Raw genomic sequence first — 17,068 nt, forward strand, 5'->3', positions numbered from 1 at the left:
TTTGCCTAATGCCCCTTGGGCTCTTTAGTGTAAATTGCTTTTATGTAAAAGAAGAGATGCTGAAAATGGACTGAAAATGCTGAAAAAAAAAAAAAGCAGGCACAGATGGGTGGTAGCTTTGTTAGTGAAAGGGTTAAAGAGAAAATGCCTGTGACAAAGAGGGAAGTGCACAGACCAGAGGCCTATTGAGGGTTAACAGTCGGTGGGAGGCTGATAATGGAGGCGAGAGCAGCTGTATGGGAACCACAGCACGCAGAGACAAACACCATAGAAACCAGTGAGGCACACAGAGGCACGGGGAGACAAATAGAGAGGAAGGCGACCTCATGCGAGTGTCGTGCAAAAAGGCTCACAGTATGGAAGACAATTATAGCAAACGGGCATGAAACTGAATATTCCTTTAATAATCGAGTAATCGATGAGAGGAATATACTCAAACTCAGCCTCTCGGCCGAACTTATTCTCTGATTTCTGTGGGCCTTTAAACTGATTCTTTTCATTTCAATCGAAATGAGACATTTGCAAGCATCTGCTTTTATTTGGGACCAAACCACCAACTGACGAAAGGTTGGTGAGAACATCAATCCCTTTTGTGTGATAGTTGTTTTTTTTTCAAATCACTAAATATTACCAAAAAATGCTTTTGTAATACACATCAAAGCATCTGATGGTTCGATGCATCGGTAGAATAATCGATAGTAAAAATATTTGATAGAGACAGCCCGTGTCGCTTTGAACGTTGATGCGGAGTAGTAAAGTCGGCTAATCGGCGAGTAAGAGGACCATATCGTCGCTGTCCTGTGAAAGACACTTATCTCCAATTTTGAAAAAAAACATTACATTTTCACATAAATGCAATCAATGTCTGTCATGTGGAAACACCATTCACGTAAAAAATAAGAAAATTGGGGAAAAAACTTTAAGGTTTGTACGTGCAAAAATGGGTGCGGAGCTGTTTGCGCCCGCGAACAGAAGTGGAAGATGAAGTGGAAACATTTTCCGATAGTTGATCGCGACATCGTCAATTCTGCATCGCAGTTTTGGAGCCATGACATGTGACTGAAAATAATCCGATTGCAATCCATTTCTTCTCTAACTCGGTAATATGCTTGTTTGTCTTCCGCTCGCGCTTCCAATTCCATCCCTTAAGGCCTTATCGGACCGAGCAGAAAAGGTTTTGCTAGCGTTAGCGAACGTAGCGACTGTTGTCGTTAAAACTGTTTGCAAATGTCTGGTGAATGTCTTCCGCTCAATGAGAGATGGGCCTTAAAAACGTCATTTTTGTGCTTGTGATGAGATCCTTGTAAATCGGGCCAGAACGGCTTTGAAATTGAGAAAATTCTTTTTAAAACAAAAAATTTGGGTCAAAATATATTTTTCCTAATAAGTCTACATTTTCGGCAGTTTTGTGGAGTGTGTTGTGGCGCAAGTGAATATTTCTGGGAAAATACTGCATACTGTGACTCTTCTGCCAAATACTTATGGGATTGTGAATTAAATATTCGATACACATCGCACATAATCACCATAATTGAAGTAGAGTCCCATTTAGGGAAAAGATCAATAGTGTGATTAAAGTGGCCCGTGTAAACGTAACAATTGTTGTATGGAGACAAGATAATGAGATGGTTAATGGTGAAGCCGGGGCGAGGTCTGTACAAACACAAATATTGAGGGAAAAAAAAAAAAAAAAAAAAACATTTGTGGGAAAAAAAACCCATTTGGAATTAGCTGGATTTCAGCATAAACTTGTTATCAAATGCGAAATGATCTTCATTGACGTCCCAGCAACAAGTCATACCACACAAATTCCGTTTTCATGTTATGGAATGAAAACAACATTTAAATGTCACAGTGCAGGGTGGGGAAAAAGGATGTCTACCTCCTGAATGTTGAGCTTCCTTTTCGCCGGCATTATTTAGCAACGTTTCTTTTTTATTGGATAAAGTGACCTTAAGAATATGATGTTATCGCGCCTGTTGTCTTGGGCATCGGCGTGATAGGCGCCACATTTGCTCTGCGTCTTTTGTTGAGGAATCGCTGATGGCGCCGTGGCTCTCTGGGCCGCAGGCGGAGTGTGTTCACGTCCCACTTGACTGTGTGAATATGAGTGTGGATGGTTGGCTGAGTCTATACGGTGGCTAAGGTGTTAAAAAAAAAACCAAAAAAAAAAAAACACATCCCTGCTCAAATGCCACGAGACCAAGATAAATCACTTCAAAATGTCCCCCCCCCCCCCCAATTAATGTGACCTGTACAGTATACAACCTGTGCAACTCAGTTGAATTTCGAAAAGCTTATCAATAAGGGAAGTAGAAATGACAACAATAATTATTATTGTCGTTATTACTATTATAGGCAATTGAGGGTATGTGGATGTGTTCAAAATCATATTCAAATTCATGTTAAATGGGAGTCAGCGCTCGCCTGCCACCATTTAAAGTGCCCCTCATTAACCCCAAATCAATTTCGGACGTTCCAGCAGGCTTTTCCCGACATTATTTTTTTTCTAATTTATAGCAGAAGGTTTTTTTGCTAGTGACTGCCATATCAAACTGCTCGTAATTCATTCCACCTCTGTTCCAGCTGAAAAAAATAAATAAGAAAAAGAAAAGCGCAAGCATGGTGTTGTCACCAATCTGCTTTAACTGTACGTATTGTGTTCTTTTGGTGATATGCATTGTTATATTTATGCCAAACTTTGGAATTATGGCCAAAAGGTTGAAGCTTGGTTTTATTGGACTGTCGCAAAATCTCCTAAATTCGGGGAACACATGAGCAGGCAGGCGCTCCAGCTCGCCTTCAACAGGATAAGCGGGATGCTCTCCAACTGCGCCATAATAATGCTTCTATCATTTGTTCTTTCCATTTGAAATTGGCAATTGAAAAAAAAAAAAACCTTTTACTTATTTTGTTATTGGGTTTGTAACACAAAATAAAATGAAAAAACAAAACAAAATAAAAGACATTTTTTTTCACATCTCAATTTTAGTCTTAAATCAAAGAATACAAAATAGAAAAATTTGCCATGATATGTGACAAGCCAACGCATTTTTACTAATGCTCAATACCAAACTTCCAAGTTACGAAAATGACACAACAGGTCACAAAGCACACAGCCAGAATATCAAAATCAAACTCAGTGCTTGTTTTACCTTTTTTTATTTTATTTATTTATTTTTTTTTTTTTTTTTTATCTGAGCTTAAAACTGAATTCTAAAAAAAATCTGTCACCTTTTATTTTTGTTATGAAAATAAATGCATAACATTCATGTTTTTTTCTCTATGGCCAAAATTGGAAACAGCTATTGATCACTCCAGATTCATAATCATATGCCAAAACCACACAAACGTGCACATGACGCAAAACGCTTTAAGAAGCACGTAAACACTTACAAAAAGTAGAATTTTCCACACTCCGAAACGCGCTTGTGCTGCCTCATCCACGTTTGCTCAGCTAGGCATAAAGTCTTTTTTTTTTTTTTTTTTTTTTTTTTTTTAACTAATGAAAACAGTTTCATTCATCTTGTCTTGCGTTTGTGAAGCCTGTGTGTTGAAAAGGAGCCACTATGGTTGGCAAGGGACAAGCGCACCATTGACGCACACTGTTTTGCATATTTAAACACATATAGTTCACGAGCCTCTGATCGGTGACTGGGGGATTTTCTTTAGACCTTCTTCCCACTCAAATCATTCTTGTTAGCCCAAACGTAACAAATGCAACTTGCCATTTTCTCACAAGGCACACACTGAATGCGGATCAACATTGTTCGCCGTGAATATTTAACAATGGCCGGAGGAGGATGTGATTGAGTTTTGCACGGCGATAGTCGAGCATCGTGTTCTCTAAATGAAGTCGAGCAGCAGCTCGGGGCATGTGCACTCAAACTCTGACCTAAGGGTGTAAAAAAAATAATCATAGATAAATAAATAAATGACGATGAAAGAGCGCGTTGGCAGCTTGTGACGTAGACAGCACAAAACACACCCAGTCCGCATGGCCAAACCCCACGAAGCAAACGCGCTTGCTCAGCACACGAGCAGGCGAATCTTTTCCAAATCGCGCGTCTTCCCGGCCTGGCGGGCGGCGAGCAAAAAGCGTGTCGATAGTGCGAGCAAAACGGGATGAAACAACACGTTGCTGCGTGCGCTGCGCACCCCCACAGATTGCTGCCTCTCGCAAAACATTCACAAATAACCGGCAGGCAATGTTGAAATGATTCAATGAGCTGGCACAGCGGCAAAACCGCGAAATAAACACACACGCACCTGCGCTTTGACACCCGCGCACACCAAGCAATCAATGTACAGCTGAATCTCACCAGGTCCTCCCGCCTCACGGTGAGTGACAAATATCTGCTTACAGCTGCATAACTCGCACTCGCCGAGTCTTTTGTCTTTTGCGATCATGCCTTCATGTCGGAGCAACCTCGGATCAATAAGCTAATTAGCCATAAAGCATATGCACTTTGGTGATACATATGCCTGGCATCCCTTGACCAGACTCTCTCGCCAATTAGCATATAAATGAGCTACAGCTATTTATTAAAGAAACCCATCAAGTTAATTCAGAGATTTGGCACTACTAGAAATATTTCATACATGTTTGATGACTGCTGAAAACGTGCAAAGAATGACAGCTATGTTGTACTCATGTATGAGGAGATAGCATAACTGTTTGCTACCAATTTCAGTTTTTCTTGATTTTGTGGGCGCGGCTAAAACCGTGACCTGTGACGCCTTTCGGCTCCCCCCTCCCCTACTGTAGAAGAACTTTAGCGCCCACGTACGCATCAGTGGCTATCCGGCGCAAATTTGACATGCATTTACCTAGCCAGCTTTGCCTACAGTACACCCCAAAACTATACCGTCCCATCAGAAATTCCGCTGGCTCGGCCGCTTTAGAACTCAGAAGGAATCAACCCAAACATATTTTTTTTCTAGAATATGTTCTATGCAAGCCCACAAATTGAAACAAGGCATTCTGATAAATATTGCGGTTTTGGAATAAGAGTTAAGCAGCAAAATCCACCCCTTTTTTTAGCCATCTCTGGGGGCGGCCATTTTGTCTCCTGTCGAGTGAAAATGACATCACAGTTGCTCAGGGCTCCGGTAACGACCGATCGTGGCTAAGCTTAAGAAAATAGGCGAGCTGTGATTGGTTGCCTGAGCCCCGGGTAGTTGTGATGTCATTTTCAGTCGACAGAAATGACAAAATGGCCGCCCCCTGAGAAGGCTAAAAAGGGGCGGATATTTATCAGAAGGCCATGTTTCAGGGGCTTCTTCGCTGTCTTGGCAGCTTTAGAGCTTTTTGAGCTTTTCTTTGTTGCGATGTTGAAAAACCCGCGACCACCCAGTGCTATATGTTCAAGCCACCTGAGGCTTTAAAGAGGAAGTCACGTCAAAAATGAATCAGAAAATCTTTTTCAGCGGGCGGCCATTTTGTCACTTACTGTCGACTGTAAATGACATCAGAGTCCCTCAGGGCTCAGGTGACGACCAACCGCGAAGTAGATATATGAAAATAGTAAATATAAGATGCTAGTTGTAGTAGCGTCCATTTTTCCAGGTTGAAGTACTTGTCCTGGTATAGCATGCTTTTAGCACATATTGCGGCTTCATTTTTCAAACTTTTGAAGCCTCATTTTATATACTTGGCGGTTTTTTTAACCATTCAAACGTGCCAGGCTTGTTCACAACCCTCTTCTCCGCGACGTGTCAAATCTTACAAGACGTTTCTTTTTTCTTCCTTTTTTGCAGGGACTTAATGCAAAGAGGCCCAAAATGGTGTCGATAAAAATGTACGTTCAAACCCGTTGCCCAACTAGTTACGCATCCCACCGCCGAAGAAAAACACGTGCCGTGCGGCGCCTCCGCCGGTCTGTGAGTAAGCGGCGAGGCTTCTGGCGACTGAGGAAACCCCCGAACGCGCTTTCTTTCCACCCTTTGTATTCAACTGGACCGCAAGTAATTCAATCCGCCTCTCCTTGTGCCGGCTCACTCGAATGAAACGCAAAGCGAATGAACTCTATCAAGTGGAGCGCCATTAGAACACCGGCCGTTCATACCGTTCCTTTTGTGCGCGGGCGAGCCGACGGTGTGCCTCGCGAGGGACGCGTCGTACACGTGTGCGGGCATGTGCGAGGGATGACTTGTAAACCCAAAACACAATCTGGGGCTCGCAAACGCTTGACCAAACTCTTTAAAGAGAGAGTGGCTGCTACACAACACCCGGCTGCTCTCGCCATAGCAACGCACGCGGTAACGCGTCTATTTCAGAGCAGTGGCACTTAAACACTGGCAAAAATAAAAAAAATAAAAAAACACCCATCAATTATTAAAAGAGCTTCACGTTCATACTTACTGCGCGCGCGCGCGTGCGGTGCCAGCTGCTGCCGAAAACTGAGAGCCACCAGCGACTCCAGCTCCTTCTTTTCTTTTCATGCAATTGTTATCTACAGCGGGCCTCGTCGCATAACAGAGGATGTGAACTCGGTTCTACCCCTCGCCTCACATTTGATTGTTCGGCGAGGTGTGTTTACTTTCAAGGTGTTGGCTGTCCTCGCACAGGCACCGATGCAAACGCGGCTGGAAATGGGAGCAAAACAAAAGGGAGGCCCTGCCCTGGAACAACACGGCGGCGCGATAGAGAAAGTCCTAATCGACCTGAGGTTTACCGAGGTGTTCCTTTTCTAGGCGAGCCCACGTCGAGGGTTATTTCAAAAGCCAAGGCTAACGCGTTGCTTTTACAAATAAGATGAGCGTTTTTTTTTTTCCACGCCGGATGGGAACAGATGTGACGTCGTGTATGCCACATTTGAACGTTTACCGACGGGGAGTGGTGGAAAATTCTACTTTACAGGTGAACGGCGGAACGGATGTCATGTCACGTCGTATCACGTGAGCTCACAGAAAAATTCGATTCCGCCACTACGTTGTGTTTTACAAAAATGCGTAACTGCTAGGGGGTGTCAAACAACCGCAACTAAACAACGACTCAGCAATATCACACCGGTGGGTTGATGTTCTACCCGACAAACTGTTCGAAACTGATTTAGCTTCTGGTTTCCAAAGTAAAAGCAGGAAAAAAAAAAAAAAACACCAAAAAGAAATCAGTCTGCTTTTCATGGTGAACTACAGAAATCAGAGAATAATTACTGGCGAGAGGCTGAAATCAGAGGATTTGGGGGAATTTAAGATACACAATGACTCTAAATGGTTACTAGGATATTTAAATAGTTGTTGATTATTTTGATAATTGATTTGCTGTCGATTCATCGATTGATTTTGACAAACCTCTCGAACCGAGCCATAACATTTCGCATCAAATCGCTGAGTCGGACCAAACCGAATCGTTCCATTTTAAAATTGAGCTGTCCTTGAATAGTATCGCACCGCAACAGCTGTACTGAGGTGTGTATCAAATTGTCTTTTTTTTTTTTTTTTTTTTTTTTTTTTTATGAACATCACGAGTCGTAGTTGACCTTTTTAACCAAATTAAAAAAAAAAAATGGATTAAAGTAATTAGCTTCCAGGGCAATCCGCTTCTTCCATGACATTCATGATGTGTTGTGTTGTATGTGTTGTTTCCCCATAAGAAAAGATTGCATGTGTAACACCCGGTGCGCGTCCGTCCTTGGATCTTTCTTCTCTCCGGTTTTGGTTATGTCTACGTTTATGTTTGTGTAAGCAGGACTACATGTAGAAAAAAAAAAACAACAACAACAACAACAAAAAAGAAACAATCAGCTGATTTTGATTAACTTTAGTGGACTGCTAAACAATCACCCAAAGAACAATCCATTACGTTTTGGAGACATTCCAGAGCGTTTTGTTTGTTTGCAGGATTACACAAATACTCATTCACTTACTTCCGTGAGACTTGGTGGAGACACACTCATTACACTTTGGTGCGGATCCAGTTAAAGATGCTGATTCAGGATTTTTTTTTTTTTTTCTGCACCTAGTTTTGCTTAATTTCTCAAGGAATTTTAATGATTTAGTCTTAATGATGCAATGCGGGTTATCAACGAGGGCGTCGCTGTTTTAGTGTTCTGTAACATGTAAGGGTAATTGGCTTGCATTAGTGAATCGTTGTAATTCGATCAAGGAGGTGGCTGCCGTGTCTGCCTAAAACCTAGCAGCACCTGCTAAAATATGAAACTCTGCACACCCTGGAAGGAAGAAGGAAGATGCTGTTTTCTTCCCGACCATTTGGCAGCGCGTTCATATTCTATGTTTCTATATTCTAAGGCGCGGGGACGACACGCGGTGAGGGCAGGCAGGGGAGGCAGCGCCGCCCTGCCCCCTAAACTTACATTCCGAGATTTTCCATTTTTGGTCCCTCCTTTACGTTGATTTTTCTTTTTCAGTCCAATCCTGTCAATAATTTCTTCATGAAATCATTCGCTGCCATTGACAAATTGACTTTTCACAGTCCAGCCATTCAATCCCGGGAATTAATTCATATATTTTTTTCCACATATTTTGTCAAACGTTAGGGTAAACGAGGGTTTGAAAATGTCTGGCAGTGAATGAGTTAAGATAGCTAAATTTGCCAGGTATTCTCTGTATGGCGATGAGTACTTTTTTTCCCCACATTAGGATTGCTCAACGAAATACTTCCACGTCCGACCGTCACGCACTGAGCACGGCCGCAGTGAATCCTGCGGCAAGTGTCAATGAGACGGTTAGCGAGCGGCGCAGTTGCGTTGACCTCGCCCGCGCCGTACGGGTGACGCCGAGCATGTTGCGGGATTGCAAGGTGACAGCAGCATTCCCGGAAGAGCTCCGCATCCTTTTGTCAAGCGGCTATTCTGCAACGACACGTACGACCTTGGATTCCCCTGATCGGACGCTCGTCACTCTTCTCGTCATAACCAAGGCGAAAAAACAAACGCGACACGGGACCATCGGATCAGCCAATGCGTGTCATGATAGAATCATTGGCATTAGTTAGCAGCAGAAGGGGGATTACGTCACATGCAGTACGCGCGAATCTGAGGTAAGCCTCGAGTCTTCGCCTTCACGTTTCAAGCAAGCCCCAAGTTACTGTGAACCGAAATAACGCCAGTCAAGTGGAGCAGCCGCTTCATTTCAAGCTAGTCGTAAAAGTAATCGATACTCAATGATAGCAAGCGCTAGATTATTGGTCGTAGATCATAACGTGAATGTTGCAAGAATATTTTGTGATTTTTGAAATACTGTCGCCGCACAATATTAAGGACGGGCGTAAGAACCGATGAATTGGGTGTGAAGAATCGATCAATCGCATCTTGAGACAAATTACCGGTACGTCAAACGGAGTCCCATACTTGGATACAATCAGTCGACGTGCTGTTGATTCGGTCTTGACTAGTTCGAGCGACGCGATGATGTCGGCTGTGCGAAGTTGCGTTTGCGTCCACGCAGACGTCCGCCATGGCAGAGCCGCTCTGAGACTCTCTTAGATCCGAACAAATAACGCCAGTATTGGCCGATTACAATGTCCCTGCAGGGGATATCACCATAGCAGTAAGTGGCAGGCATTAGAGTACTTACACAGCCTATCACAATGGACGCAGTAATGCATCTTTCAAAGCGCAATGTTATTGAGGCAGGACACAATATCGCGCTCCCCACCCCACCCCCCCGCCGGTTCAGTGGGCTCGCTATTAAGTTTCAGGGTGTGCTGCGGGATACTGTAATCGTATACACTTTAGCGGGCTTGTTCTGTCACAAGCGTTTTGCTTATGGGATTTCAAACAGGGGCCGGGCAGCTATGGGCCGCCTCATTAAGAGCAAGTCGGTAAGATGTAACCGCGATCCCCCCCAAATATCTTCAGGTGGGTAAGCATAGCGGACTCTGTGTCGGTCCGTCGCGGCGAAGAAGGAGCTGAGCCGAAAGGCGAAGCTCTCCATTTACCGCTCGATCTACGTTCCCGCCCTCACCTATGGTCTGTGGGTCGTGACCGAAAGAACAAGATCTCGGATGGAAGCGGCCGGAACGGGTTTCCGGGCACTCCGGGAGGGACTCGGGGTCGAGCCGCTGCTCCTCCACGTTGAGAGGAGCCAGCTGAGGTGGCTCGGGCATCTGATTAGGATGCCTCCCGGACGCCTCCCTGGTGAGGTGTTCCAGGTACGTCCCACCGGCAGGAGGCCCCCGAGGACGACCCATCATGTCTCCCGGCTTGCCTGGGAACGCCTCGGGATCTGGCCGGAAGATGTGGCTGGGGAGAGGGAAGTCTGGGCTTGCCTGCTGAAGCCGCTGCCTCCACCACCCGACCTCAGATAAGCGGCAGATAATGGATGGATAGATAAGCATATCGTATGGGAATACTTGGCTGTTCAGAGGAGGCGGGAAGGGTTTGATACTGAGGCACAGCTCGTAAGGGGGAGGTTTCCATTGCCGGGTTATGCAATTGTTGGGCAATCACTGAGCGTCGATGAGAGTGCGGTGTTTGGATCACTGCCGGAAAAGTAGGAAGGGCACTCAAATTTTCATCATCGGTGAATGTTGACTAGGAATGTTGCTGTCGTTGTGAATAATACAAACAGATTCCATATTAAGTTTAGAGAAACGGTTGTTAAATAACAATACCAAAGTATAGACACATTTTTTTTTTGCACTCGTATATGACAAATCTCATTTTTTGGCAGGTCTGATGTATGTGCAAAATTTGCTGAGTTTTCGTTCATGTTTAGACCCTCAAAAAGGTGATTCGTTACAGATAATAATAAGAAGAAAACAACAGTGACCTCACAGTGGTCGCTGCTCGGGCCCTAATAAAAACTCTTGGCAGTTTTTGTACATCGGTTTTGGAATTATTTGAACATTCCTAACACTTTATTGTAAAGAACATGTTTGATGTTCCTTGGTCCAGTTGGGGTTGGGAAATGCTACCCTAGCAAACAACAACAGATACCTTCGACAACCTAGCCTCCTTGGAGGAGGTCATCGTAGGACTCAACAAGTCCAACTCGGGCAGAATGATGACAACTAATCACGAAGGCTACTTTCACTTCACTCCTTTCAGGGTTCTGCTGAGTCCCCAAAAGGGAACCAAGTTCTACGAGTCGTCGAAGGTGGCGTCACCTTTTGTTACCGGTGCCAGCTGCGGCGTCCTAAAAAGGAGCCCGGTGCATTTATTTGGATGCTGCCTTCTGTTCTTGTCTCGACTCTCTTGTCATGTAAAAAGTTGACCTCACCGGCACCTTGAACAAACGCTGAGGGACGGCAGTTTTGCTCAAAGGCAAATGAGCCCTTATCATTTTAATATGCATCCCGTCAGACATCTTGAGAATGTTCTCACGCGGTAAAATTCACAAATGGATGTGAAAGAGCAATTCATGTCGTCAGTATAGCAATTGTGGAAGTTGGGAGATAATTGTTTCATCAACCCTGAGACAAAAATGGAAATCTGTCAAAACCAATTCAGGACAAACAGCGCTATTTTGTTAGACTGTGTTGAGATCTGACGTGTTATTATATCCATTCATTTTCGACTGGATTTGCCCTCATTATGGTCGCAGGTGAGCTGGAGATTATCCCAGATGACCTTGGGTGGGCGCCAACCAAACACAGGGCGGCACACGGGCAAAAAGTTATTCACATCCATGGAGGATTTGGAATCTTCGGTGAACTAAATAGTAGGACGACCGCAGCCAAGATTCGAATCCCGAACGTGGGAAAAGTGAGGCAGATAGTACAGTGTGCATCCATGTTACTATTTCATTCCGTGTTATTTTATAAACCAATTCACAACCAATGAAATGCGCTGTCACTTATATAGCGATGAGGTAATGAATCTAATTTTGTTCAAACAATACTTTTGTTTTTTTGGTTTGTTTTGGGGCTTCTGCCGTGACACCAGTAATACCGTGTCCCAATCGACTTCTGTCCTTGTAGCGAAAGGAGGAAGTGACATACGCCGTAAAGCAATTCAGGACATTTGTATTTTTTTTTTTGTGTGCCAGGGTTGCTCCCATCCTCCTCAAAGTTGCTTAGTGCCAGTAAAAACGATACATAGCCCCCCCACCACGGGGCATGACAAAAGTCCCATTCAACTCCTTGTAAGTCAATGTTTTGTGAAAAGAGTTGTGAAAATGTTTTACTAACGTCAAATTCTCGCCCAGTGCTGCTTTAAAAAGTAATAGTTACTTTACTGATTACTTGCTTTTAAAAGTAACTTAGATTACAAGTTGTGTTAATAGTTACATACAGCAGATACCGGCAACTCTGCTTAACATAAAAATGACAGCCGCTTTTGCCACTTAATTGGAATTGCATTTTTTTTTAAATGACATTTAGGAATTAAATTTGTTTTTATTAAAAAATAAAATAGAATAAAGCCAATCTGTTTGACGTGCCATAATTATTTTCAGTTTAAAAAAAAAAAAAAGTCTTTTCTGAAGATGAATGGGCTGCTTGTTTTTATTTCTTTCTTTTTAGACAGTCCATCTTGACCTCAATTAACATAAATGCAATTTTTTTAATGCAACCTAAAATAGAGACGGTCTTATATTTAACTCATTTTCAAACATAATAATCAAGCACATTCAACCAGTTATGATAACTGTTGCATCAGTTGGAGACTTTAGCGACATTTTCATCAAATAATGTTGCTTTTTGGGGGGGGGGGGGGTTTTCTCGTCGGCTGCTGACTGCAAGTCGCTCTTTCTTCAAGAGCTGAACACACAAAAGCAGGACTCTGATCTCAACGGAATACTTTCCAGTATATCCAAAGTGTCTGATAACTAAGATCTTGGCAGCATAACTATCCCACTTTCCCTCAACCTGTGATTTAATGCCCTGCAAGAGTTTATTTTATGAGCCCTGTCTGACATAATTTACTCAGGATGTCTATATTCATGTTATTTTGAATCTCTCGAGCGAGCAACGCAGCGGCCTTCTTGACATATTCATTGTTGTGTGTTTAGAAATGTTACAAATAAGCCCTCCGAGGTTCATCCGCTCTTTTATGTTTTAATGTCTTACCCATCGTACCGTATATTAGCATACGCTCCCGACAAAAATAAACGCGTCATCGTCCATCATATCGACGGAGGTTTTGGAAAAATCGTAAGGGTCATTATGGAATCGGAGGAAATTCTCACGAGAGAAATTTGAAATAATCCATGCACAAATTACACGTGTATATTACTGTTGTCCTGAGACAAAATGTGGCTGTAAATGTGGTAAACTGGGATTTCCAAATGTTATTTAAAATATCAACTAGCACTTGCATATCAAATATAGCCGATAAAATTTGTTGCTTTTATTTGGTTTGATTTTGTTAATAACTTGCTTGAAATGGTTAAAACGTTGTTTTATCATGGATCATATTTTAAATAGCACTAATTATGCTCTGGAGTTGTCTCTCAACATAGACGCAACACTTTAGCAGAACGGTTTTTAACCATCCGGAGCAGTGATTGTCAAAGTGTTTTATGATAACAACTAGTGATATGCAGGCGCCCTCTAGTGGTACGCAAAAGGATCACCAAATTAAATGTGCAAAATGTTAAGTACAGCTCAGTTGTGTTTAACTTTGTAGAAGATTTTTGCGTTTGATCTTGTACAATGTTAATGTTTGAATTGGGCATAATGTTACAATATTAATTAAAGAAATACCTCTGCCTTTTGATAAACACTATCAACTACACGTCTATGCTACTGTATTTTAATGTTGGTAATAATACTGGTACTTGGATAGCCTAGTATATTTGGATGCGGTACTTGGTGTCAAAAGTTTGAGAACCACTGATCGAGAAGATAAGAAAAAGCATCGAGCTTTTTTCTCCTTCACTCAGGACATTTTTTTTTCAGCCATAATCGAGTGTGTTACTCACAATAAAACAACCCTGTTAATCGTATATTTAAAAAAAAGACTTTTTTTTTTTTCATCAAATAGCCCAGTTTGTTTCTGTTAGCATAGCTGCCTGTCCACATGCTAACATGTACTAATGGGGGAAAAGCTCTGACATTAGCATTGTTTTTTAACCGTTACTTTCAATGGACTGTAATTAGAGTAGTATGAGAATGAGAATAATCTGACCTACGAGTTTTTCGAGATACTAGCCCTTGTGCGGCCAATTTTATTTTTGCTGTAACCTGTGAGCAAAAAAAACTTATACAGGTATCGCTGTACGGTGGCGGAGAGCTCAACTCACTTCACAACAGTCCTCAGCTTAGCAGATCGTGAACAATTCTTCAAAAAAAAAAAAAAACGATTCATGTTGTTCACTGCCACTCCAAGTTGGTTTATTAAAGTTTATGGTTAAATTAAACATAAAACAAAGACAATTTCACATTAGCTATTTGAAACAACCACATTACTTTGCCTTAAAGTCCGCTAGCTTGATGCTAACACGCAAGCCGAAACGCCGTCGACGAGTTTATGAGTAGCATCTACGTGGCGGTGTTAAAAGTTTGAGCGGTGCATATATTCTTTATCCTCTGTGTTGAACTGCTAATATTACTGCAGCTTTCTGAGTCGCTTGCAGTAGTTGCGCAACTCTCCTTCATTTACGTCTGCATGACTGCACTACACTGCCTCTGGTGGCCAAGTTGCACACCCAGAAAAAGCCGCCGTGGCTTAAAAGTGGACCCCAAAAAAAAAAATTAGTGATAAAATGAATGAGCTGTGCCTAAATTGTCCTCCAATTGTGAAAGCAAGGAGTCCGAATACAGACAGAAAAGGCCTCTAGCGTACTCCTCCAGCTTCCAGTGCATCACGCTGCACCTTGTAAGCGCAACACAAAGCTGCACGCACTCTGCCAAGTGAGTTGCGAGGAATGTGGAGGCCTTGCCACGCAGTGCCAGGTGCAGTTGCAGCCGGCCGCGGCCGCATATTAAAGCTGACACCGAGCAGCAGCCCAAACATTGAAAATGCTTCCCTGTCTGGGCCGGGGGGGGGAACAACAGGCGCTTTTGTTTGCGGAATCACCTGCCATGGGAGCCTCATTTGAATATTTCAGTGAGCTGTGTTGTGTGCTAGAGCAAAACAGCACCGCAACACGGAACAGGTGTGTGTGCGAGCGCACCCTTTATAGGGCCAATTGAAACATAAACGCGAAGAGGCCGTCAGATTGTAGATAAGACATATGACGTCCTTTTTTTTTTTTTTTTTTTTTTGTATTCTTGAAAACATGCGGTCATATTATAGCTTCTAGAGCACGCATTTACGGGAGGTGGTGGTGGTGGTGGTGGTGGGGGGGAGCTGCAAATCATACGCCAGGCGTGGCCATTGAGAAGAAATTTGTGCCTGTCATTGACTATTGCATGACACATGAGTGTGCGGTGTACCTTTTGGAGCTCGATGCGTATCCTCTCCTCTCCTTTATGCGGGCTCTCGGGCCACAGGTGATAGCTGGAGCCGTAGTTGGGGCTCTCTCTGCTGCTGTTGCTGTTGCTGTGGCTGTGGCTGTGGCTGCTGCCGCCAGTCGCGCTCGACTTGGCCGCGTCTGTCCGCTGTGTCGCCGGGGGCGTTGCGCCGTGCGGGTCGCCTGGCGCGGGGGTCCTGGCGCACTTATTGCGGTCTAGGGCTTCACAGTGCTGCCCCGGTGTGCTGCGCTGCTGCTGCTGCTGCCGCCGCTGCTGCTGCTGCTGCTGCTGCTGCTGTTGTTGCAGTTGCAGCAGTGGAGCCTGGTGAGTCCTACATAGCTCACCAGAGCCGCTGGCGCAGTGGTTGAGAGGCAAGCTGCTGCCCACCAGTAGCTGCTGCCGCGCTCTTAATTGTGGAATCTGTTGCTCCTGCGTCTGAGGCTCGAATGCTCTTCTGTCGGTGCACCTTTTCTGCGAGTTTGCACGGATTCCTTCAGGGGAGGAGTCCCTCAGTGGGAGTCTTGGACGACAGTGCTGCTGCTGCTGCTGCTGCTGCTGCTGCTGCTGCCGCTGCTGCTGCTGCTGCTGCTGCTGCTGCTGCTGCTGCTGCAACTGCCTGTGGTCTCGTTGCCCTCCTGCTCCTCCTCCTCCTCCCCTGCAGCGTTCCACGTTGCTTGCCTGTTGGTAATTATTGGCACTCCTTGCCAGACGATCCCGTCGTTTGGATTCCCGAGAAAACAGCAGTGAGGAGGAGGAGGAGGAGGAGGAGGAGGAGGAGGAGGCGGCGGCGGCGGTGGTGGTGGTCGGCGGTGGCGGTATAGGCGGGGGGAAAGGTGGGGAGGGCTGCGGTGGCGCGACGCGACGCTGCTGGTTTTGTGAATGGTTCGCCTCCTGCGTGGAAAAACTGCAGTGGCAGCTCGGGAAAACCGGGGCCGGGGCCCAGGGATGCTGCTGCGAAGTGGCCGGCTCCGCGGCGCCGCCTTCGGTGCCGCCTCGCTGTCGCTCGCGGGTGCCCGCCGGAGGTGGCGCGTCCCCGCCGTGCGGCGCTCTCGGTGCGGGCTGGCTCACGCACGGGAGCTCCTGGAGGCTCCGGCGGAGAGCGTCGGTAGTCGAAGCGCGGTCTCGGTGGTGGGAAGAAGAGGGCGGGGGCGGCAGGCTGAAAACAGGCGCGTCTGGCTCCCCGCTCGGCTTGCTGCCGTTGCCGCCGCCGCCGTTGCCGTTGCCGCCGCCGTTGCCGCCGCCGTTGCCGCCGCCGCCGCCGCCGCCGCTGGCTCGCTTTTGCTGGGGGATGTGGTGCTGGTAGACAGCTCCCGCGTACCGATGCCGCATCCCCTTGATGGCCGAGTCTCGCTCTGGTTGCTCCTTTGCCGTGCACCGCTCCGACGCCCGTTCATTGCGACCAGCCCGGCGGAGTAGGAGCGACTTGTATCATTGGTAGCTCTGGCCGGGACCTGCCTTAAAACGTCACACTTGTGCCAAAACACCGCCTTCGACCGGAGATGATGACGGCTCCATTGCCCCTGCTATGCGCACAGGTTGCAGCGGAGCAATCGCATTTGCTGGAACCACGAATGGCGAGACGAGGAAAGGTGTTGGAATTGGGCGATGGGCTCAAGCAATACTTTGCCCATGTTGCCGTAACCGCCCTGCATTGTCACAAATCACTTTTACTGCCACGTCACCGCAGGCCTGTCAAAATATGAACATCCGAGCAACTCGCATTAAAGCCTTTTGAGTGGCGCATATACACTCACTTGTTGGTTC

At 45.3% G+C, this 17,068-nt stretch overlaps 1 protein-coding gene across 2 annotated transcripts in view; it reads right to left on the reverse strand.

Moving 5' to 3' along the window:
• kcnn1a (potassium intermediate/small conductance calcium-activated channel, subfamily N, member 1a) overlaps positions 1–16,861 on the reverse strand; it is a 60,227-nt gene extending 43,366 nt beyond the window's left edge. For both annotated transcript variants that reach the window (XM_086043554.1, XM_086043555.1), the window contains exon 1: positions 15,287–16,861. In XM_086043554.1, the coding sequence (XP_085899680.1) occupies positions 15,287–16,633 (1,347 nt within the window). In that variant the 5' untranslated portion in view covers positions 16,634–16,861. The remainder of the gene's footprint in view (positions 1–15,286) is intronic.
• Positions 16,862–17,068: the final 207 nt, after the last annotated feature.

Source organism: Filicampus tigris, chromosome 10, assembly GCF_054856515.1.
Source record: "Filicampus tigris isolate MCC_2025a chromosome 10, RoL_Ftig_1.0, whole genome shotgun sequence".
In the NCBI taxonomy this organism is placed as follows: Eukaryota; Metazoa; Chordata; class Actinopteri; order Syngnathiformes; family Syngnathidae; genus Filicampus; species Filicampus tigris.